The 25346-nt window shown below is 41.4% G+C and overlaps 1 protein-coding gene across 25 annotated transcripts in view; it reads left to right on the forward strand.

Annotated features, from left to right (window-relative positions):
- PEX5L (peroxisomal biogenesis factor 5 like) overlaps positions 1–25346 on the forward strand; it is a 263402-nt gene that overhangs the window by 200256 nt on the left and 37800 nt on the right. For all 25 annotated transcript variants that reach the window (XM_051818798.2, XM_051818799.2, XM_051818807.2 and 22 more), the window contains one exon: positions 7414–7509. In XM_051818798.2, the coding sequence (XP_051674758.1) occupies positions 7414–7509 (96 nt within the window). The remainder of the gene's footprint in view (positions 1–7413; positions 7510–25346) is intronic.

A 25346-nucleotide genomic window follows, 5' to 3' on the forward strand; every position in this document is an offset into this window, starting at 1 on the left:
GGTGAAAAATGCATCTTAGCAGAAATAATGTCCCCAAGGTGATGCAACTGGAGAGGAGTGGCCAGGATTCAAACCACACCTCTCAGCTCTAAAGCCCTGGTTCTTAACCACAGACCAGCTCCTGTCAGCCACATCTTGCTTAGCCACCCGGAATGAGTCACAAACTATTTCTCTGCTCATTGCAAACTCTGGTTATTACTTACTACCTTGAATAGTGCTGGTATGAGTCAAGTAATTTTAAAGAATATTTGTCATTTTCTTCCAGAAACTTTGTAAAACAAATTATGATTATTATCTATTATCTATTATGATGAGGCCAGTCACAATTTTGTGCCTTCCCCTCCCAAGGTCATTCACCATCCCTTACTTTTAGAAATGCTGATGTCTTCCCTTTCATTCCATTTCAGTTCAACAAATGGGTTATATGTCTACTATGGGTAAAAATCACAAGGAAGACAGTGAAAAAAGATGAGTTAGATTATAAGTATCAAGATCTTTATTCTAAAAGAGACAATGAGATACACTATTAATATTAGTTGTTTTGTTTGTTGGAAGACAGTCCAGGAAGCATATCAACACCCCTTTCCTCTCTAGTCCCCTCCCTCAAACACACACACACACACACACACACACACACTTTGTGCTCTCAGTGAGAACAGAAGGAAACAAAGGCAGAAAGAAAGGACAAAGAAAAGACGGCAGTAAGGACAGGAAGAAATCTGAGAGATCATTCTCAGCATAGCAGAAAATCTGGACATAGTACGTCCTCAACAAACATTTGTTGAATAAAAAAGAAAAGTAAGGGAAAGCTGACCAGAGGAGAAAATAACAACATTTGTCAAATTTAACAGTTTGAAGTAACAGCTGATGATTACATAAAGGGAAGGGGAAATAGGAGAAATTTTATTTTTGGCAAGTCTAAGCTAGTTTTTCAATAGTAGCTTTTAGTTATGACTGATAGTAGATTATCCATTGCTTTTTTGAAACAAGTACTTATTTACCTTGATCTTCTGCAATGTAGAATTTTGTAGTTGAATGGAGACAAGGATCCTGTGTTGCCACACCTTATGCAAAGCTCTAGGAATTTGCTCGTAACACATGAGGGACAGCTTTTATTGTATCCTTTCCATCCTTACACGTCTTTTGACTAAGAAAAAAAAATTCTGAGCATCTCATGAGGTAAAAATTTAAATTATCTGGTTAAGTATTTAAATAATCTGGTTCATCAACTAAGAAGCAAAAAATTCTAAACACAGAGATTTGTTAGTGATTGCTAGACACATCTAAGAAACACTAACAGACAGTATTAACCAAAGTCAAGTTTTATTGCACATTTATTATGTACCAGGCACATGTGTTGGCATTCATTATTGTACTTAGTTCTTATAGGGACTCTACTAGTGAATATGCACGTTGCAGATGAGAAAACAGAGATTACTTATAATTTGTCCAAGGACACTGGCTAGTCGTAAATAGCAAAGTAGGATTTGGCCTTTGATAATCTCAGCCCAGTTACTGTGCATTTTTTTATTTAAAAAAATATTTATTTATTTATTTATTTATTTGAAAGGCAGAGTTAGAGAAAGGCAAAGAGACAGAAAGAGGTCTTCCATCTGCTGGTTCATTCCCCAAATGGCCACAAAGGCCAGAGCTGGGCCAATCCAAAGCTAAGAGCCTGGAGCCCCTTCCAGTTCTCCCACGTAGGTGCAGGTGCCCAAGGACTTGGGCCACCCTCTACTGTTTTCCCAAGCCATAGTAGAGAGCTGGATCAGAAGTAGAGCAACCGGGACTCGAACTGTTGCCCATATGGGTTGCCGGTATTACAGACAGTGGCTTTACCCACCAGGCCACAGTGCCATCTGTCGCTCCCCCTCTTCATGGAGGAACGACACTAAACCCTGCCCAGGCTTCCTATCCGAGTCACGGCACCATTATGTCGCTCCCCGTCTTCGTGGAGGAAAGACACAGGACCCTGCGTTGTTCTTTCGTCTGCTTGGCCCTTCCCGGGTTTGCTGCTGGTTCTTCCCGGGTTGGCTACTGTCCCTTCCACCTCCGTGGAAGGGCGGTTCCCCCTGGCCACTTTCCCCACTTCCGCAGGGGAGTGGCACACCGCCGGCCGGCTCTCTCGGGGGCTGCACAGGTGTTCCTTCAGATAGATGTTCCCGGTGCATGTTGTCTCTCTCCTCCTTTATAGTCCTCTTCCACCAATCCCAACTCTGCTACCCACACGCCGAGTACGCTGCTCTCCTCCAATCAGGAGTAGGTCCTACAGTTTATTGGTTGAACTGGAGGCAGCTATGTAGAAGCTGTTTCTCCCTTCTCAGCGCCATATTGTGGGAGAGCAGATGCATAGAATAAGTCTTAATTCCAGTAACTTAGTCTAGTCCGAGTTGCTCCCCACAGCCATCCCCCTTCCCCAGTTACTGTGCTTTTAACAACCATGTTATACCGTCACCCAAGGTCTTTTTTTATGGTTAAGCATATTTCTTTTAAAGAACACTGGCCTTTTTAAATGTATTTTGGTGGGAGCTCTCCAGCAATAACATAAAGGCACTTGTATAAGAAGCTGTGAATGACTGACCCAGTGGTTAGCTAACAGAGCTGTGCAGGACAACCACAGACATAAATACAGTAATTTTCAAATCAGAATTTTGATCACAATCATAATCTTGGATAAAGAGAATAGAACACAACATTCCTTTTAAAGAGTTATTAAAGTCTTTCTTCTTTCTCATTCCCTAGTGCTTGTCGTTCCCAACAATCAACAGCTGGGGAAGCTAACCGCTTTCTTCTTTGGAGAATGTAATACTCCAAAATCCAATTAGCTTGAATCAATTAAAGTGCCACTTTTAAAACCAAGGTATTTCCAGAAGGTTGCTATAGCTATGGAGCATTTTCCAAATCATGTAAGCGAGAAAAGAAATGTCCTCCTTAGAGGACGTGCGTGCACTCCAGCGTTTTGCCTGCCTGCACAGAATGCCAGTATCCAGATCAGGGCTTCTCTGTGTGGTCCTGAGAGACACCAGCGTCAGTAGCACTTGAGAACCTGTCAGAAATGCAGCTGCTGAGGCCTCACCCGAGACCTTCTGATTCAAAACCCCGCGGGGGAGGCCCAGTGATCTTCATTTTTAGCAAGCTCAGATGATTCTGATGCCCTGACTTTTGGACAATGTGCTGTCTAAACAACTACAGTCCAAACTTATGGGTGTGATTGCTTTGTTCACACCTATTTAAATCCTACACATATTTACACCTACTTAAATACAACTATTTAAATGCTAAGCATTTACAAGCATTATTTACATGTTTTCTTGTATTACAGTTTTTCCCATAATGAAATTAGGTGAGCCAAAAATTATACATCCTGGGTGAAAGATAGGCTGATCTTTACCAGATATTATATAACCTAGATTTCATTCTCAGTTCACAACCAGCATGTTGAGGCACACCGCAAAAGTGCAGAAAAGTTTCCGAATTTTTGATTGCACACTAATCTCAGTTTGAAAACTGCCTCTGTTTACATTCAGTATTTACCTATATTTTATAGCATTTATCTTTTGCCTCCTTGGGCAAATCAGCGGTTTCAAAATGTGAGATAACACTTGTCTTAGTAATAACCTAAGGTCTTTCTAGCAATGCGGAAAATAGCATTTCCCTAAATAGTAATTGTACTATCAAAATAAAATTTCATTTGCATAGTAAGATTCTATTTGCACTTGCTGTGTCAAGTGTAAAGAGGAAATGAACCATAAGCCTAGAATCCTGAGTGAGTGAACGTCTGCCTCTTCTGCCTGATATATGGTGCCCTTTCTACCCCGTGATTCATAATCCTACGGGGTCGTGAAACTTTGATGAAGGGAAGAAGCCAGAGTCAGTAATGGACTTCTGTTAGGTCAAGCTTCATAAGAAAGGCAGGTCGTATTGCACTGGTGACATGTGCCTGCTGAAATAAGGAAGTGTCCTGGGCCAGAAATATTTTAGTGCTTCCTCTTTTTTTTTTTTTTTTTTTTTTTTTTGACAGGCAGAGTGGACAGTGAGAGAGAGAGACAGAGAGAAAGGTCTTCCTTTGCCATTGGTTCACCCTCCAATGTCCAATGGCCACCGCGGCCGGCGCACCGTGCTGATCCAATGGCAGGAGCCAGGTACTTCTCCTGGTCTCCCCTGGGGTGCAGGGCCCAAGCACTTGGGCCATCCTCCACTGCACTCCCTGGCCACAGTAGAGAGCTGGCCTGGAAGAGGGGCAACCGGGACAGAATCTGGCGCCCCGACCGGGACTAGAACCCGGTGGTGTGCCGGCGCCACTAGGCGGAGGATTAGCCTAGTGAGCCGTGGCCGGCCTCCTCTTTTTCCAATGCCATCCATGGGTCACTCATGACATAATATAAATGCACAATGTTTACTTCTCTTTTTTTTTTTGGTTGTTTTTAATGGGCAGGTAGAAATTGTATGTATTTATCATGTACAATAAGTTATCATGTACAATATGATGTTTTTTGTTTGTTTATTTCATTTTTTAAAGAAAGCTTTTATAAATATAAATTTTGAAAATACAACTTTTGGATTATAGCAGTTTTTCCCCCATAACCTCCCACCCACCCACAAACCATCCCATCTCCTACTCCCTCTCCTATCCCATTCTTCATTAAGATTCATTTTTAATTAACTTTACATACAGAAGATCAACTTAGTATATACTAAGTAAAGATTTCAACAGATTGCACCTGCACAGACTCATAAAGTACTGTTTGAATACTAGTTTTACCGTTAATTCGCATAGTACAACACATGAAAGACATGGGGACTAAGTGCACAGTAACTCCTGTTGTTAATTTAACAACAATATGATGTTTTGAAATATGTATACCCTACCAGTGGAATGGCTCAATCTTAGCCAGTTAACATATGCGTTGCCTCACGTGTATTTTTGTGGCAACCACATTTAAAAATCTACTCTGATTGTCAGTTAGCTTAGTAACATTGCTGTTAACTCTAGTGACCACGTCATACAGTATGCCTCTTGGACTTAGTCTTCCTTTCCAGATGAAATTTAACATCATTTGAAAAACATCCCCCCCCACCCCCCAGCTCCTTGTAACCACCATTCTCCTTTCTGCTTATGTGACTTCAGTTTTCCTAGATTCCACATGTAAATCTCAGGTACTATATCATTTCCAAACAAAAAAAATTAGCCACAATCCAACGGTCGCATTAATTCATAGTATTGCTAAACATATGAAGGCATATAGCACCATTTACAAAATATGTCTCTCATAATTTTTCCTTATGATTTATAGCAACCTGTTGACATTTATCTTTCCATCCTATTGAACAGAAATCTATTTAGTATTGTTCAATTCAATTTAACTCAATCTAATTCAGGAAGATTTTGAATTAATTATTTACTCTGAAACTAAATATGGTATTCCTGGTTTCAAAAAAATTTAATTTTTTGGACTATATCAAGGTTAATTCAGCTTCTTTTACTTCTGCAATGAATATTAATTTGCTTCCACAAACTGGAATACAAAAAATCTATTATTTTTATTATCTTGTATTAATCTGGCTCTAAAACCCTGATTGCCAGGATGGTGTGTTGGTAAATCTCACTTTTGTTTTCTTTATTTTTATTTATTCCAAAGGCAGAGAGACTGAGACAGATACAGACAGATAGCGATCTCCTATCTGCTGGTTGAGTTCCTAAATACCATCAACAACAGAGATACGCCAGGGTGACACCAGGAACCTGGAACTCAATCCAAGTGTTCCACATGGGTGTTAGGGATCCGACTACTGGAGACCTCATCTGCTGCTTCCCAGGGTGCACAATAGTGGGGAGCTGGAACTGGATGTGAAGCAAGGACTGTTACCCAAGCACTCTGATTGTGGAAGTTAACTAAGCTCTCTGTGCCTCAGTGTCATCATCATGAAAATGGAGTTGATGATAATGCCCGTCTCGTAGGTTTATGAAAAAGACCAGATGAATCGCTGGAGAGAGCAGGATCTGGTCCGTAGTGAGCCCAGGGCCTGCTGTTGTGCGTTGAGGACCGTGAAGGTGGAGGCTGGGTGGAAAGTGGCTGGCTGTGTAGCTGCTTTGGAAAGGGCCATGTTTTGCTATAGAACAGCGATTTTCAAGCACGACTGCTCTGCAGTCACTGAGGATCTTGGCAAACATCTGATGCCCCACTCCGCCTGCAGTTACTTACTGAGTGTGTCTGGGGAGGGCTGGGCCTGTTCAAGCAATTCCCACTGAAGCCAACATGGACATCCCTGCTGTGGGGCAAGCTAACACCTGGGGGCCGTGAAGTCACCCACCCACCCCAGCGCATGCTGGCTTTACAATAAAACGGCATGAGGGATTCAGTCCCTCTCCTCCTGCTCCCGCAGGCCTCGCTCATAGGACCCTGTGCTAGGTTCAGGGGTACAAAAGTCACCAGAAAGAATCCTCAGCCTCATGGGTTCCACAGTGGAGTGGGAGAAAATCCCACAGAGAGCAGCTGGATTTTCCTTGATGGGAAATCCTGGGGGAAAGGACGAGGTGGATCTCTAAATACTAGAGGCACAGACTTGCTGAGTGGAGAGAAGCTGCACAATGGAATTCCATGTACATTTCAAAACATTTTTGAAACACATTACTAATATTCTCATTACTAATAACAATATGTAAATAGATGGGTAATTGCAAATAAAAGAATCTAGGAGTAAACCTCTTTTCATGATTTTTTAAAGACATCTGTTTTGTGAAATTAGAATTAATCCCATTTTTTCTTACAACAGACTATCAGGAGAAGTTCTTCTTGAAATGTCTGCATTTAGCTAAGTTGTGTATCACATTGCCTGTTGACTCTTATCAGAAATTACTTTCTCTAAGTAACTCATTATGAAACAGAGAGAAGTAGCCTGAGAAAGGGGGCAGAGGAGAGGAAAGGCAGAGTCCTGTGCTTGGGAATCTGCCGGATGCATGAGGAGAAGGGCCTGGAAGCTGCCCTTCCGCCCCAACAGCTCTCATGTTTGCCTGAGGCTGTTCTAACAAGCTGAAGGCTCACATATCAATTTCTACATCAAGCTTCCCCATGCAGAGCCTCCGTCCTACCTGCGTATCAGAATCGTTTGGAGAGTCTACTAAAATATTGTGGCTGGAATCTGGACACTTCAAGTGGGCTCTTTGGGAGATGGGTCTGGCTTTAACATGAGAGGGCCTGGGAGCCCTTGCTGGAAGAATCTGGCACGCAGGCTCACACACGATTTGACACCACCCCAGTTTGGGCAACCCCATGGCTGCCAAGTACTCCGAAACTGACACCAATCACGGTTGCTTCTTGAATTCTAGGGAGCTGAGATGAGAAAAGGAAAAGTACTTCTATGTTAATATCATACAATTCTAATATTACACATTATGTATTTGGTTTATTTCAGGCTCGACTGACAAAAGAACATCGCTGGGGAAGTGCATTACTTTCTAGAAACCACTCCTTGGAAGAGGAATTCGAAAGGGCAAAAGCAGCAGTGGAGGTAACTCTTAAAAAAAAAAAAAAAAGATGGTGTTTTCTGTTTCATGCTTCTGAGAGTGGCATTCAAAAAAAATCAAACGTTAGTGTATTATATAATGAGTCTTTATAGATGTGAAGTAACTGTGATTGTCAGAATGAGAACCTTTGATTTCCCACCAGGGATAAAAATTGGATGTCACCTCTTTCTCCAATTATGTGGTAGATTAACAATGATTGTCTGGAGTCATGGGTCAAACAGACTCAGGTTCTGGGGTGAATCAATGCCATGCATTTGCTGTGCCCCTGTGAGGCCAGAGTCCATGCGTGTCATTTTTACCTCTCTAGTATCTAGCACAAGGTGAAATGTAGAAAGTCTTGCTGCTCCTGAGATATTGTATATTTTCCTAACTGGGTGGGAAGGGGGCATGGCTGGAACATTCCATCAAAAGGTTAGCCTCTCTTGACTTCAGCATACTTTTTTGTTTATTAAGAATGTCCAGAACATCATTGGTAAATCAAATAAAATACTTGATTTTGATTTCAATTTTCATATTTTGCCATCTTTTTTTAAAGATTTATTTTTATTTATTTGAAAGACACAGTTACAGAGAGTGGCAGGGGGAGACCAAGAGAGAAAGAGATCTTCCATCCACTGGTTCATTTCCCAAATAGCTACAACAGCCAGGGCTGGGCCAGGCCAAAGCCAGGAGCCAGGAGCTTCTTCCAGGTCTCCCATGTGGGTACAGGGGTCCAAGCACTTGGGCTATTTTCCCCTTGCTTTTCCAGGTACATTAGCAGGGAGCTGGATCAGAAATGGAGCAGCCAGGAATAAAACCAGTGTCCATATGGGATGCCGGCATTGCAGACATCAGCTTTACCTGCTCAGCCGCAATGCCACAATGCCACAAAGCTGACCCTCATATTTTGCATTAGAGAGAGAGAGGAAAGGAGAAAGAAAGATAAGCCAAACAAAGAGCAACCTCTGCTGTTTGTGTTTATCCAGTTCCTCCCTGGTTGGAATGGGGGAGTGCATCACAGCTGTCTTCACCAACACTCATCAAAGCTTGCTAGATTGCTGTCTGAGAGCAGAGCTTTCCTCTCAGCTCAAGTGTGCGCTTGTTGGAACCTTCATGTCTGCTATTGATGCAAAATCTTGAAAATTGAAAGCACCCTTGGAATATGATTTATTTACATGGCTATCTTACCGCTGGAATTTGTATGAAATGGTTATACTATGGGTGGTCTTTAAATAATTCTATGCTTGAGGTGCAATAAAATCATACTCATATTCGCAGTTTAATATTAAAAGGATTCTTTCTTTACGAGGAAAGAATTCCAGTCATAATTTCATATCACCATTCAGAAATCCAATAAGAGAACACTTTTATGCCACCACAGTGAAATCGATTCCAATTTTTTCTATTATTTTTAACCTTTTTTAATTAAAAAAAGCTAATGAATATTTAGTACTCTTGAGCATGATCCACTAGTAAATTTGGCTGAGACCAGCTGAGTTTAATCAAATGATTTAAATGGAAGGAACTTGTAGCTCAATTTATTTTAAATGTGGATTTTCCAGACTTAAAAGCTAATTTAAATGTATTTTTTGAACTCCTATTGTGTGTAGCACATTGAACAGCACTAAAAAGATTATTTAGAAACATAGAATCTTGGGTCAGGAAAGACATTAGAATTTATATATCCTTGTTTGTAATAAGAAAGATAATGGATTCACACCCAACATACTGAATTAGGAAGTAATAGATCAGCAAGGAAAAAATACCTTTGTCTCTATCAAGATACAAATATACAGATATTCACAAACTCATTTAATCTTAATTTTGGTAGAGCCCTTTAAGTCATCTATCCCTGCCAGGCACATAAAGTTAAAAAAAAAAAGTTTCTCTTCAAACATTCAAAATTTTATTACCCTGTTGCTACTTAAACACACCCAATTAGGGACAACTCATTTTGTTTCAAGAAAACCCATTCCAGTTTTGGATAGTACTAATTTCAAAAAGCTCTTCTTTATATAGTACTGAAATTGGCCTACCACGACTTCTAATTTTGCCTGGTCTTGGTTTTGCCCTCCCTGGAGCAAAGCAAAATTGGTTTCATCCTTTCTCTACAGGATCACTACCTCAGCCCACCAAGCCTTGTCTTCTTGTCTCTCTTGGGACCTGAGTGGTTATTCCAACTTGGCTCTAAAAGCTACATGACATCATTAGCCAAGCGAGGTCCCAGTTTCCACACCTCTCTAGTCCTCTCTAGCCACAAAATCCTAGGAGTCTGTAAATTATTTGAGATTGCAATTCACTCAGCAAACATTGTTGGCTGCATACCCGTAGTGGCTGCTGAACTTCAGACAATGAAATGAACCAGCCTTAATTAGCTGTCTGATCTGACAATAGGAGGGACCAGAGGACCAACTTGGACAAATCACCAGTAAGCTTTACTTTGGTTTCATGTCATCTATAAGATGAAGGGCTTGGATTTCTCATATATTAAAATGCTATGATTTCATGGCTTCAACTGAAAAGAATGGCAAGTACAAAATTCCTAGCAAATCATAAATCCATAAGCAAACTTACTCAGCTGGATGCCTGGTACTGACAAGGCTCCCTAAAAAAGAGGAGAGATGATGCCTACCAGGAGGTGTGGACAAGTGTGAAGAAAAAGTGAGTTGTAGGAAAGGTAAAATATTTACACTAAGCTGATGATAAGTCATGCCCACAAAACTTCTCACGTATGTTGGTTGTTTACTTCCATACATCATCCCTACCCAGACTATTATCTAATTCACAGAAGAAGACATACTAATATGCATCAAAAGGTCTTGGAAACATACATACCTATTGACTCAACCACTTCTTAGAATTTACCCTCGAGATGTTATTATAAACATTTGCAAGATTTTATCTGCATAATTGTTTTAAATAATTGAAATTTGAAAAAAACGCATGTGTTCCATAATAGAGAATATTTAAGATTTATTTATTTGAAAGAGTGACAAACAGGGAGAGACAAAGAGGGAGAGATAATCCATTGGCTGGTTTGTTCCCCAAATGCCAACAATAGCCAGGGCTAGGGCCAGGCCAAAGCCAGGGGCCAGGAATTCCATTCAGGTCTCCCATGTGGCAGAAACCCAAGTAACTTGCCCTATCATCTGCTGCCTCCCAGGTGAAATGGCAGAAAGCTGAATTGGAAGCACAAAGTAGCTGACACTTCAACTAGCATTCTGATAGGGGGTATAGGAATCCCAAGTGGCAGTTTAACCTGCTACACCACAAAACCTACCCCCATAAAGAACTTAACTAAATTATATTATGTTGAAGTCAAATGCTATGTAATCCTTAAAAATGATATTGTAGGTAAATATTTTTGATCTTATGAAAATGCTTAGTGATGAGTTGGCATAATAGCTTATATACTGACAGTTTTACAATATAATCACCACTATGTAGAATAATAGCATGATAGCTAATGTATTAGGCATTAATCATAAGCATCACATGGACTAGTCCACTTAATCCTCACAGAAGTCCTATGAGGAAGGTATTATTGCTACCCCCATTTTGTCGATGAGAAAACTGAGGCTTAAATAGGTTACAGACACTGTGGCATTTTATAAGCAATTAAAATAGATTAAAAAGTGAAGTGACCTGATTATCTTCTTAGAATTGTACCTATGAAATACACGAAATCTATTCTCTTTATATTAATAATTTTTTAAAAAAGTAATTACAGTTAACAAGACATGATTCATAATCAGACTCCAGAACCTATATTCTGAACCACTGCACTATAGAAGTATAAAATAGCCCATCCAGACTCATTAACAATATATATGAGTCTGAGTAATTGATAAATGATAGATATCTACTGTTCACAGTTTTGAGAATGGACCATCCAAGATCAAAATGGTAGCAGGTTTTGTGTCTGATGAACTTCCAGATGGTGCCTTCTTGCCATGTCCTCCTCATATGCTGGGAGAAAAAAATGGGCTCACAGGCTCCCTTGGGCCTCCAGTATATAAGCTTTGACCCATTCTCCAATGCTCCACCTTCAAGACCTAATCACCTCCCCAAGGTAATTTGATACCATCTCCATGCCATCACCTTAGGGGTTAGGTTTCAACACTCAAATCTTGGAGAAAATACATATTAAAGCCATAGAAGTATTGATGCCCAAATATTAGCAATAACTGGGTGATTGCATTTGGAGTGATTTTTATCTTCCTTCAGCTAATCTGTATTTTCCAAATGTTCTGTCATAAACATGTGTTATGTTGATAATCGGGGAAGTTATGGTACTATGTTGAGATGTAAATGTCTTAGGATTTTTTTCAAAATACAGAGAGGTTCTGCAGATGGCCCTCGCCAGAGGCAGTTCTAGGTACTACAAGATCCAGATGCAAATCATGCCTGGAACAAGTTGAATTTTTCCAATATCTATTTGTTGTCTGTCTTTCCGCTTTAAGATGTAACCTCCCTGAGGAAAGGGCACTGTCTCGACCCCAATATCTAGAACAATATCTAATACCTACTAGATAAATATTTGTTGAGTGAATGCATGGGTAGATGTTAATCGCTTGCTTTGAATAACATTTTTTTCCATTTCTCTCTTGTTGAACATAGAATGCCATATAACCTTCTAATATAACATACAAGTATCTTCATTTTGAGAGCTGATGTGGACAAACATTGTAGTCTATGGCATACAGATTTCTTCCCAGGATTGTGCCAAAGTGGCCCCTGGTTGTCTTGGTTCCATGTCAGACACCCATGAAAATGCAGGTAGCACCACCAATCTTGCTGTGAATGAGCACTGGGAATGCTTTGTATTTGACATGGTATGAACTTGTTTTACTTGTACGAAAACATACCTGACAATATGCAATTCCACTAATTTTTGAGCTGAAATGCCCTAAAATACAATACCTATTACTGAAGAAAATATGATTAAAACCAAGTGCCACCGGCGCTGCGACTCACTAGGCTAATCCTCCGCCTGCGGCGCCGGCACACTGGGTTCTAGTCCCAGTCGGGGCGCCGGATTCTGTCCCGGTTGCCCCTCTTCCAGGCCAGCTCTCTGCTGTAGCCAGGGAGTGCACTGGAGGATGGCCCAAGTGCTTGGGCCCTGCACCCCATGGGAGACCAGGAGAAGTACCTGGCTCCTGCCATCGGATCAGCACGGTGCGCAGGCCGCAGTGCGCCAGCTGTGGCGGCCATTGGAGGGTGAACCAATGGCAAAGGAAGACCTTTCTCTCTGTCTCTCTCTCTCTCACTGTCCACTCTGCCTGTCAAAAAAATAAAATAAAAATAAAAAAAAACAAGTGCCCATTTATTACATATAGTAAATGACCTTGGAATCTGTGTATGTACAAAAACTGACATTGTTCAAACCCACATTGAATTGTTGGGTCTAAGGAACTCTGTAGGAGTGAGGGATTTTGCCTTCATAATTTATATTTTTCTGAAAAACCACTATAAATTCACCCCTGCCCAAGATACTGAGATTTTAGAACACAGAGGTGGGTACTCAGAGGTCTTAAAAAAATGCAGCTCCCCTGAACAAAAGGGAGAGGAGCTTCTCCTGGTTTTTTTCACAGTCAGCATCCTGAATGCACTGTCAGCTGCAGCGAATGCCCAGGAAGGGTGCACAGGAAAACACAGACAGGAGAAGCTGAGAAGGAAATCCAGAGCTCAGAAAGGCCCCAAGCTGCCTCCCAGAAGGCGATCCCTAGAGAGAACTGTGCTTCATCTGCAGAGGAGAGAGAAGGTCACACGGGGATTCAGTACACCTGCAACCGCAAACCAAAAATACTTCCTTCATCACCCTTATACACCGGGAAAGAGCCAACGTTTAGCTGTCAGTCTGTCTATGTGTTTCAACCTTTAGAATACATGATTTAGTAACAAATTCAATAGATATGCAATTAAACTGTTCAGGGTACCAGCAATAATAAAAACTAAACAGGACCATCTTTTTCCTTAAGGCCAAATTAAAGAAAAGAATCGCAGATAGGGGCAAATGTTGCAGTGCAGTGGGTTGAGCGCTGGTAGAGTCCTGGCCATTCCGCTTCCAATCCAGCTCACTGCTCATGCATATCCTAGGAGGCAGCAGGTGATGGGTCAATTGCTTGGGCTCCTGCTGCCCCCCATATGGGAGACCTAGATGGAGTTCCTAGCTCCTGTCTTCAGCCTTGCACAGCTATGGCTGTTGCAGGCATTTAGGGAGTGAACCTGAATCACTAGTGAAGAGCTTGCTCTCTCTTGCTCGCGCACTCTCTCTCTCTCTGATTCTCTCTCTCTGTTTCTTTCCCCTCCTTTATTTGTCTCTCTCCCTCTCTCCCCTGTCTCACTCTGCCTTTCAATTAAATGAAAATAAACAAACAGTTTTATTGAAAGAGAATCACAGATAAATGCAGACTAGGAGTTCATTCCAGCTTTTCCCATGGTATGGTTGTTAATGGTTCACACCCTCGTCTCACACCAGATTGTGAGACAGGTGGGACCATGGCTCATCCTCCTTAATGTTCTCAGCGATGTCAGAGAGGCTGGTGCAGAGCAGAGCCCCACAGATTGTTGCTGGCTAAATAAATGAACACATGAACAATGTATTCCTCTGATGCATTTTGTCTCAGCATCTCTTAGTGGGTGCTTAAGGTGTACTGACTAATAGAAAACGAATTCCACCTAGTTCCCATGTTATTAACAATGCTTGTTTTGTGCATTTTAAGCAATGCTTTCGCAGTTCCACTTTTATCCTGAGCAAGTATTTTTGTGAGCATATTTTTAAAAGAAGGAAGGGAATATGTAAATGAGGAAGAACGGGGAGGGACAGACAAGGAAAAGTACAGTTACCAGAGGGAAGCGCAGGGAGCACAGCTGTAAATGCTTTGGACTGATGTGCTGAGGCTGATTCCAGGGCTTTGCTGTCCTCCTGGCCCCTGTTCTCTTCCCTTTGAGCTTCACTTGGGGTGTCAATTGTGCTAATATAAACATCCACAGGTTCTTTGACCCACCCTGCGAATCGTGGGCCTTAACTTACCTCCTCTTGAGAATGGGCTGCACTCGGTGACTTCTAATAAACAGCTTGAAGTGGAAGTTATCATGGGTAATTTTAAAGATTAGGTCACCAAAGGTCCTCTTGCTTCCTCCCTGTTCTTACCCTGGATCACCCCCTCTGGGAGAGACCCAGCTGCCGTGTGGTGCAGACGCTAAGCAGCCCGCACGGGGAGAACTAAGGCTTCCACCAACAGCCAGAGAGGCACCTCCTGTCCACACATGAGTGAGCCGTCTTGTAAGTGGATTCTCCAGATCCTGTGGAATCTACAGGTGACTGCAGCTCCACCCAGTGCTTAACTCCAGCCTCAGGAGAGACCTTATGAGGTCAAAATCCTCCAGCTAAGCCCCTCCCAAATTCCTGAAGCTCACGAACTGCCGAGATACGTTTGCTGTTTCTATTGCTACTTATTGATGTAATTTGTTAAGCAGCAACAGGTAACCATTGCATTGCTGTACTCCGTACAGTCCCTGGCCTCATTCTGCTCCACTGCTCTCTGCCCATTTCCATCCCCAACACATATGAAACGGCAAGATTACCTGTGGAGCACAGAACCATTGGAGTCATTCCTGTTCACTGGGAATTTTTCAACCCCCTCCCCCATTTTTAACTGGTCCTCAACTTGTCCCCTGTGAGCCCCAAGGGAGCTGGAATAAATGCTTTTTTTTTTTAAGTTCGTGTTCCTTAGGAACAAGAAATCCTTGAACCAAGCAAGGATCGGATCTGGAACTTGCCTTTCCTTCTGCACAGTCCCTAGACCTCTCTTCAGGACAGCTGCCTTCAAAGCTACTTTCTTGGCCAAGGGCACAGCCCTCAAGATAACATTTTGCAGGGGGATAATAAGATAATGCGATGGGGCCTTTGGGAGTGACCAGGTCATAAGGGTGAAGCCTCGTTAATGGAAGCAGTGCCCTACCAGGGAGGCTTAGCCTCGTGACGTCCTTCATGTGAGGACGAAGCTAGGAGACACCACCAGTGAGGAACTGACCAGACACTGAATCTGCTGGCACCTTCATCTTGGACTTCCCAGCCTCCAGAACTGTGATACAAAAATTATTGTTTCTGAGTCACCCAGTTTGCATATTTTGTGTATTTTGTGATAGCAGCCCAGACAGGCTAAGACAGTGACCTTCTTTGTCGCTCCTTAACAAGGAGAGGCCATATTCAAAACAACACCACAGCTACACCAGTTCCAGGGACATAGACTCACAGCTGCTTTCCGTGTGGAAATTCTGCTTTCCCCTGAAGCTAGTTCCCATGTGTGTACTGTGGATCTGTCAGGCACCTTAGAAATACTAAATGACGAAGTTGGAGACTGTTCTCAAACTGCTTTCCTTAATACAGGATTGGGTAAGAAACTGCTGACAAGGTGCCCCCCCACCAGGAAGATTATCTACCTCCTGCCCCGCCTCACATTTCCTTTTCCGGTCTATGACAGCATTACCTCCTGCAGGCAGGTGGAAGGGATTAAAGGATTAAACACTATTTAAATCATTCTGACTTAGATTCAATATCCAAAAGAGAGAAAACTCTCTGAAAATACATGAGCATATTCTTCAGGCGATATTGAAGGAATGTGAGATTAGCTACTTGAGATACGAATTTCCTAAAGCTTAGCTTATGGTTAGCTAACATGCTTCCCATTTCAAATGTGGATAGCTCACCTAAAGGTTGGGTGTATTATGGGTTCATGGGAAAATGCAAAGTTCCTTGCTCCACATCGATTAGATTTTCTCCCATTTTAAACAGACAAAATTTGACTTCCAAAAACATAAGTTATGGGCCGGCACCATAGCACAGTAGGTTAATCCTCTGCCTGCGGCGCTGGCATCCCATATTGATGCCAGTTCTAGTCCTGGTTGCTCCACTTCCAATCCAGCTCTCTGCTATGGCCTGGGAAAGCAGTAGAACATGGTCCAAGTCCTTGGGCCCCTGCACCCATGTGGGAGACCAGGAGGAAGCACCTGACTCCTGGCTTCAGATTGGTGCAGCTCCGGCCATTGCAGCCATTTGGAGAGTGAACTAACAAAAGGAAGACCTTTCTCTCTGTCTCTTCCGCTCACTGTCTGTAACTCTACCTCTCAAATAAAATAAACAAAATCTTTAAAAGAAAAAAAAACAAACATAAGTGATGGATAAGAATTATTGTAGAACGGGCCAGTATTGTGGCACAGCCTTACAACACTGGTGATGCTTATTCAAGTCCTGGCTGCTCCGCTTCCTATCCAGATTCCTGCTAATGCACCTGGAAAGGCAGTGGAAGATGGGTCAAGTAATTGGATCCCTGTTGCTGTATGGAAGACCAGGATGGAGTTCCTAGCTCCTGATTTTGGCCTAGCCCAGACATTTGGGAGTGAAGCAGCAGATGGAGGAGATTCTCTCCCCTCCTCCTCTCTCTCCGTCTCTCTATTACTCTGCCTTTCAAAATAAGTAAATAAATAGCTCTTGTTAAATGAAGAAGAATTAGTGTAGGAAGTGGACACTTAGCCTAGCAGTTAAAATCCCATGTCCTACCTGGGAATGTCTGGGTTCATTTCCTGTCTCTGGCTGCTGACTCCAGCTCACTGCCAAACAGACCCTGGGAGACAGTGATGGCTCAAGTCTTTGCATTCCTGCACCCACATGGGTGCAGGATTGTGTTTCTGGCTCCTGGATACTGCCCCAGCCCAACCCTGGTTGGTCAAATATGCTGTTTCTTGGTTCTTCATATCTCTTGTAAATATGCAGATTTCAGTTTGGGATAAGCCACCTAATCTGACTACAGAAGGAAAGTAGGTCGATCACACTGTCCTTCAGCTTCAAAGTGGAAAACGTTTTCATTTTCACAGAACAAGTGAAACCCATCTGAGTTCTTTCCACCAAGTAAATTCAGATGTGTTTCTGGAAGCGCAGCAGGGCATTTTTTGAACTCATTTGCGTAGCCCCAAAAGTCAATAAAGAGCACACTTGAGAAAGCTTCGTTAAAGTTAACCACAGTTAACCACTTCTGTGTCTATGACCAACTTGGTCTTCTATAGTCTTCCTTTCCAAAATGAGCTATTTTTTGATACTAAAGCATTTGTTCTGTACATATCATGAACACACATTGAAATGTAAGAATCAGTCTGAAATAACACCTCATATAATGAATGCTAGTTTTAATTAGCTAGTATGATGATGCAATATGGTCTTCAAAATTAGAACCCTTTCTCTCATCAGTGAAGTTTAATTTTATGAGTCCACCAAATCACAGTGATTTTTTTTGGATTAAATAATAAAGATCTACCCCATTCAAAATAACAGTTTTGCATCTTTCAGATTTCCTGGAAAGATTGAGGACACTCCTACAAATGTATACACATGCACATTCAAATATACAGAGACCCCTGTAAAGGTAGAGCAAGTTCCTAATTTATTCAGGCAAGGACCTAAGCATAGTAAAAGTGAGGCGACCACATGAGCAGAAGCAGATGCAACTTCTCAGTCTAGCCACGGAGTTCTCCTGGGTGCACACCTGTTGGTGACATAAACCTCACAAGATAGACCTTTCACACTTGGGCACAGCCTCATTATCCAGGAATAACTCACATAGTCTGTCCTGTACCCATTTTGTTCTCAAGCTGAAATAAAGTGTCAGGAAAAATGGACCCTCCTGCTGTGTTTCCATTAAGGGAGGGAATGAAAAGGCAGACATATGACCCAGTATCCCCAAACACTGTCTGCACCTTAGCTCTCCAGCTTCCGAGGAAGCCTACTGTCATTTTCATAAGAGATGATCCGAAGTTTTACAAAGATTATAAAATTCATCAGGACTCTGAGAGAAGAGTAGAAGGAAATGTAAACCAACAATAATGATTAATGGTGAGATTGAGCGACTTTTTTTGCAATTTCAATAGTGTTTTAATCATATACAATGATGTATTAATATTGCAAAAATATGCTGTTTGCTTAATATGTTGTGCATGAGAAAGTGCTGACAGAGAAGCGCCACATACTCATAAATTTTAGAGTCCTTTATTTTTGGTGGCCAAGAGTAGGCTCATGCCCCAGAGAACTCTCAATCCTGAAGCCCAAAGCAACAGAGATTATGAAGGCAAAAACTACAAAACTGGGAGGGGGAATACATGGTTGCTAGGACTAGGGGGGAATACATGGTTTCTGGGGTCAAGGTAGCCTAAAGCCTATGCGAAACTAATATCAACTATAATCTTAACAATACCAGTTACAGTCATAACAGTTCCAGTTACAATCTTGACATTAATCCAGGTATTGGCCTAAATCATATGTGGGACATAGACAAATTACAATCTTATCATTAACCCAGGTGTAGACTAGCTGTTTTTAAGCATGAGCGATCATGCTTGAGGGTTTCTCTGCTTTGCCAACTGTGCTATAGTGGACTGCTATTGTCTGAGCATTTTAGATCATAGTTTCAGACCAGAGTCTCACGGTGGAGTTTCAGAACAGATTCTCATGGTGAGGGTGCTTTCTCTGAAGATGGAGCCTTAGGTGCTCCAAAATGGAGTCCCTACTCTCAATGTGTTACTTCTAATACATACCATATGTATTATATCAGTCAGAAGACTCGGGTTCTAGTCCTCCACCACGCCTGCGCCAGCAGTCTTAGAAGTCACCTTTCTTCTTTGTGCCCTAGTTTCTTCAAATGCATCGTGAGACCATGATATTTTATTAATGGCACCTTAATTTGCCTGCTGTTGGAACTACCTGTGATCTAATTGGTCCTGGCCACATGGCCTGGGCTTTGGAGTCTGAAAAGATCCGTAGGTGATTTGATGTGCAGACAGAATTGAAATCTCTGGATGAGAAGATTTCTCTGGCTGGCTTCCTCTATGATGGTCTGTGCATCTGTGATTCCTCAGGATCGCCTAGAGCCATTCCTCTGTATCGGTTCTATTTTTAGCAATTGCTAAGAAAAAAAAATTCCAGAATGTCCTAGATGACCCATTTCAATGTCTCACAACCATTTCAATCAGAATATATTTTCTTGATGTAGAATCTAAACTTCTGCTGCAGCAATTTAAGGCATGATGGAAAAAGAGAGCATCTAGTACGACTGGATTTGATGTTAAGTTAGTCACATGAATCTACTTCACCAGTTTCAGTCATTTAGAATCCTAACTGAATTCTCTCATTCCCACATCCTTACCTAACAGATCCCTTTCCAGGGCTCAGTAGTGAGGAGACAAATGCACATTTGCACTGTTGCATTGTTCCATAGTATATTTCCAGTTTCTGCCAAAATCATTCCTAGAACTGTGAAGTTCTTAAGGTTGGGATAATTTCAATGCTCTAATTTTTGTTTTTGGTGTTGCTTCATTTTGCTTCTTCCCCAGATTTTTTTCTATTACTCTTCAGTGATTGTCCCTTTTTCATTGTATCATTACTATCATTTTTGAAGTTAGCAGATTTTAACAAAACTAATTACAAAGGACAAGACGTATTCTGGATAGACGCTCAAGATTCAACTAAAATTACTGAAAATACTGTGCTACTGACAAAGCAGTTATTTCAATTTACAATTGACCCATATTCAGGAAGGATGAATGATGTGAGCACGAACCTTCCTCTTAATTGTACATTAAATAGATTCCTGTTTTAGCTCTTAACACTAACGCCAAGACTCAATTTGTTCCTTGTGTGTGTGACCATTCAATGTGAACCCTTGTGACCTCTTGCGATGCCCAGTTATTTGCAAATGAAATTAGAAACAGTTACTCGTTCTGGTTGTAGAACTCTGATGACAGTCCTGACTCAATCGGAAGGCAGGAAGGGCTTAATTCCACGTCATGTCTCTGTCACACCTGTTTTTTTGCGGCAGCTTTGAGAACTTAATGGTGCATGTGTAATGTTGCCCCTCCATAAAGACTGAGACCACCTAAGCAGCACCATGACTCAGTAGAATTATTCCAGCTTGTTGGGCCTCTTCACATTTTTCACAGGATCTTTGGAGCATTTTCAAAAGAGCAGGAGCATTTTACGTGAATCCACTAAACTGTTCTGACTGCCAAGGAACATTGATGACGTGCATTGAGCCGTGCCGTAGGCTATTTGTCTCCTCTCCACCAGTAACAGCTACTTGTTTCTGTGGGAAAATGGCTGCATTCCTAAAGCCCTGCTGAAGGAAGTTTCTCTTCTATAAAATATGTATGTGATACGTACAGAAGGCGTCTTCTGTTTCAGTAATAGATGCTCAAAATAGGAAGCTCTCAGTGCATTGTGCCACCTGCTTCTGGGTTTGGTAAACCCCGAGAAACTGGCTCAGAGAATTTGGGGGTAATCCATAACCAAGGCAGAACAACTTCAAGTAGTGTAGGAAGTTGAATGATTCCCCGCTAATTGAGTCAGGCATTCGTGTATTTGTTTAAAGAGTGTTATGCTTGTTAATTGGCTGTTATCTGTCAGATCCCAGGGTAGGCATAAGAGATATGGAATTGAAAACACCATTCCCACCCTCAACTTGCTCAAAATCTGGTAGAAAATAAGAAACCTAATACTAATACAACACATTAAGTACTTGTAACACATGTAAGCCCCAGTCCTCTGAGCACATGTAAGAGGGGGATTCACCCGGCCTGGTAGGGACAGAGAGGTTTCTCTTAGGAGCCAGTACTTGAAGGAAGAGCCAGCATCACACACATACTTGGAAGAGGGAGTAGGAGCAGAAAGGCATTTGAAGGATATGTGCAAATGCACAGAGGCACAGATGAACGTGTGGCCGGAGTGCAGGATGGGATGGAGGTATGGGGGCATATGAGACAGAGGCCCTCAAGAGGAGGTGGAAGCCAGTCCAGGCACGCTTGCCTTCAGCAGATCTGTCCAGAGCATGGACTATGTGCTAAGCAATTGGCTTTTGTAAACACTGGCTTTTTTCCAGCCTCATTGGCCAGTCCTCTCCAGTCTCCTTCTCTGTCACTTGTGTCAATTCTTCTCTATCTACATTTCCTCCTTAGTCTTCCCTTTCAGTCCTGTGGATATAAACACCACCTAATCCCTGATGACTCTTAATAGAATTTTTCAAGCTTGATCTCTCCTCAGAGATCCCCAATTGAATTTCCATTTGCCTATTGATGCTGACACTTCAGTGTCCAATATCCATGTTGTACTTAACAAATCTCACACTGTTTTAATTTTTTATTTTTAACTTGAAAAACAGAGAGACAAAAAAAAACAGAGAAAGAGAGAGATCTTCCATCTGTGATTCACTTCCCAAGTACCTGCAACATCCAGGTTTGGGGTAGGCTAAAATCAAGAGCTGGGAACTCCATCTTGGTTTCCCCTGTGGATGGCAGGGACCCAACTACTTGAGGCATCACCTGCTGCCTCCCAGGGTGTGCATTCCCAGGAAGCTTGACCAGAAGCAGAGGAGCCAAGACTCAAACCAGGCACTCTGTTATGGAATACAGGTATCCCAAGCAGCAATTAACCACTGTGCCAAACACCTGCTCCTAAAACTGAACTCTTGATGCCATCCCCCAAAACAGTCCCTATCCCCAGTCAGCAATAGCCCACAGTCTGGTCACATCAAAATCTTGAGTGACACTTTTGCTTTCTTTGCTGTGTCACAGTCAACCTAGCAAGAGGTCATTTGGACCAACCTCCAAACTAAAGGAGTCCAACCCCATCGGTCGTGTCCACTGCTCAAACCTTCCTCCACAGCAACCTCAGGCAGGCTGGAATTGCTGCTGCCACAGCCTCCTGCTTGGTCTCCCAGCGTCCAGCCTTTCTCCCTTAGGGTCTACTCCCACAACACTCCAAGTTATCTGAAAGGGTTACCTAAAGTCTTATTAGTTCCCTGATGAAAATCTGCAGCAATTTTCATGACAAAATAATATCCAAAATATTGACTTAAAGCCCCTGGGACATGGTTCTATCCCTGTTGTCATACCCTCTTGTTCTTCCTTACTACCCCCCGTGATGTTCCAGACACTTGAAATTATATTATTCTTTTTTATTGTTACATCATTTCCCTAGACTAGAAACTACAACAACAAGGATGAATGTCTGGTATGCTGCATATTTACACTCCCAAGAATGGCGCACAGGTATATATAACCACAAACTGTGTTCACTGCCAAGGAAGGACAAAGGGCAGAAGTCATGCAAGTTTCTGCCACATTGGAAGGTAGAATTCAGTCCTCTATGGATGTACTCAAAGAATTATATTTTCCCTTTTCGGTGTAAGATATTAGCCCAGTAACTACATTTGGTTATTGAGTTAGTCGTCTAGCATTCATTTTGGACATTTCTACCCTATTTTCTTTGGCAGACAATGACTAAGTAACAATGCTTCTTAATTTGTGACCTAGTAGTTAAGTTTGCAAAAGCTTGACTAACAAGCTGGGTTTTTTTTTTTAATTTATTCGAAAGGCAAAGAAACAGAGAGACAGAGGGAGACATAAAGAGACCTTCCATCTCCCAAATGCCCACAACAGCCAGGAATGAGCCAGACCAAAACTAGGAGCCTGAAACTCCATGTGGGTCTCCCAATGGGTAGAAGGGAACCAACTACTTGAGTCATCACCTGCTGCCTCCATGGGTGTGCATTAACAGCTGGAATTAGAAGTAGGTTGATTCCAGGCACTTTGATATGTAATGCAGATATCTCAAGCAGTAGCTTAGCCACTGTGCAAAATACCCACCTCTAAATCATGTCAAGTGCTTTTCACTCTATGGCTGATTTTGTAAACTAATCTTACTAATCTTCTTGGAACTGGAATTTTTCCCTAATCCTTTTTTAGAGTCAAATTCTTATGTTTCCTTACCTCAAGGTCAAAGGGATAGGAAAATCAATAACACTGCGTCATAATAATATATCCCTCCTGCTTCCACCAAAGAGAGTCGATTTTCCCTTCTCAGATGAGAAAGCTTCTTCCCGCAATAAGATTATCAGAGAGTACATTAGCTGATTAGTTTAGAGACCATAGTCTCCATAACAACCAACATGTTTAACAGCCTGTGTTGAAAACATTTTTGCCTTGAAATCCTGTTATGGGGAGGAAACTATATCAGAACACGTCCTTATCATACTGGTTGAACTGGCCTATTTGGAAATCTGGTGATCTCGCTCTTGATTTCTTGGCAAGTCATATAAACAACTTAGTTTTGGTTTGGAATTATGGAAGGTTAACATGAGTGACTCTATTTTGATTTGGTCTCATGGGACCTAACTTAAGAATTCAGTCCAAGTCAATGGCCTCCTATCAATTTTATTTACCATCATTTAATATATTCAATTAATTAAAATCTTCCCACAAACTTTTAACAACCAATTTACAAACTTTTTAACAACCAGTAATACTTGCATTGCATTAAAGAGAAATTCAATTTCATTATTGGTCATGTTGGCAAATAAATTTTTTAAATGATAATGCTCAACACTGGTGGAAGAATCAACATATAGTATATTTCTGAAAGGCAATTTCATAATAAATATCAAAACCTTCAAAATGTTTGTGCCTTTTGACTTAGGAATTCCCTAATAATCTCAGAGAAACAATCACCCACATGCATTAAGATATATGACCAAGGTTTTTATAATAGCAATAATAGGAGAAGGTAGAATCTGTTAAGATAAATCTAGACAGTGGGATACTAGGTGATCATTAAAATGATGTCATAGTCGCATATTTTTTGACATGTAAATATGTCCCTAATAAAAAGTTATGAGCTCACATGCACAGTAGGTTTCCATTTTCACAAATTAAAAATAAAATAATGACAATAGCTAATATTTATTGAGCATTTATTATGTTCCAAGCACTCTACTAAATATTTTAAAAGTATTATAAAATGTACTCTTCATATTTAATTCCTTCGTGTATGTATTTTAATTCCTTTTTATAAATGAAAAAACTGGAGTTTAGAGAAGAAAAAGCTGGCCCTTGGACTTGGAGTGCATAAGCAGTGGTTTTACATGTAAACCCAGGTGAAAAAATCTAAACTAAGATCTGCGAAAGTACTCTAAGTGGTTTTATCTAAATAGTAAAATAGTAGGCTTATTTTTTCTCTTGTTCATGTATTTTTTTCTAAGTTGCCTATACCATAGTCATATTTTTAATGTATTTTTAAAAATTAGCATTTTATCAAGAAATACCAACTCAAATGAAATAAAAGTCCTTGTTCTCTCATATTTTGAAAGAGTTTTAAGAAGTCTGTAAAATAGACTCTTTTTTTTGTTTTAAAGATTTGTTTTATTTATTTGAAAGGCGGAGTTAGAGAGAGAGGTAAAGACAGAGAGAGAATCGACTAGTTCACGCCTCAAGTGGATGTAATCACGGAGGGTTGGCCAGGCTGAAGCCAGGAGCCAGGAGCCAGGAGCTTCTTCAGGGTCTCCTACATGCTACATGGGTGCAGGGGCCCAAGCACTTGGGCCATCTCCCGCTGCTTCCCCAGACACATTAGCAGTGGAGCAGCGGGGACTTGAACCGGGGACTATATGGAAGACTGGCACTACAGGCTGGGGCTTTTACTCACTGTGCCACTGCACCATAGGATTGGCCCCTAAAATAAACTCTTAAAACCCACTTAGATCTAGTTTTGAGAATTTAGGTGATCCCTAATTTAAATCTGCTTTGATCCTCCTATTCCCTGCCATCTGGACAGTTAGTAGGCTCTAGGGAGTTCTCTATGTGAAAACAGAGCATGTTTATAGTTTATTTTAATTAAATACTTAGTTAAAGTGTGAGACTACAATTATCTCTGAAAACAACCTTTTAATTATTCAAATATTGTGAGAGCATCGTTTCAGTGCAACAATTGACCTTTACATTTCTCTGGAGTCAGCAATGTTCT

The sequence above is a fragment of the Oryctolagus cuniculus genome, chromosome 4, assembly GCF_964237555.1.
Source record: "Oryctolagus cuniculus chromosome 4, mOryCun1.1, whole genome shotgun sequence".
Lineage (NCBI taxonomy): Eukaryota > Metazoa > Chordata > Mammalia > Lagomorpha > Leporidae > Oryctolagus > Oryctolagus cuniculus.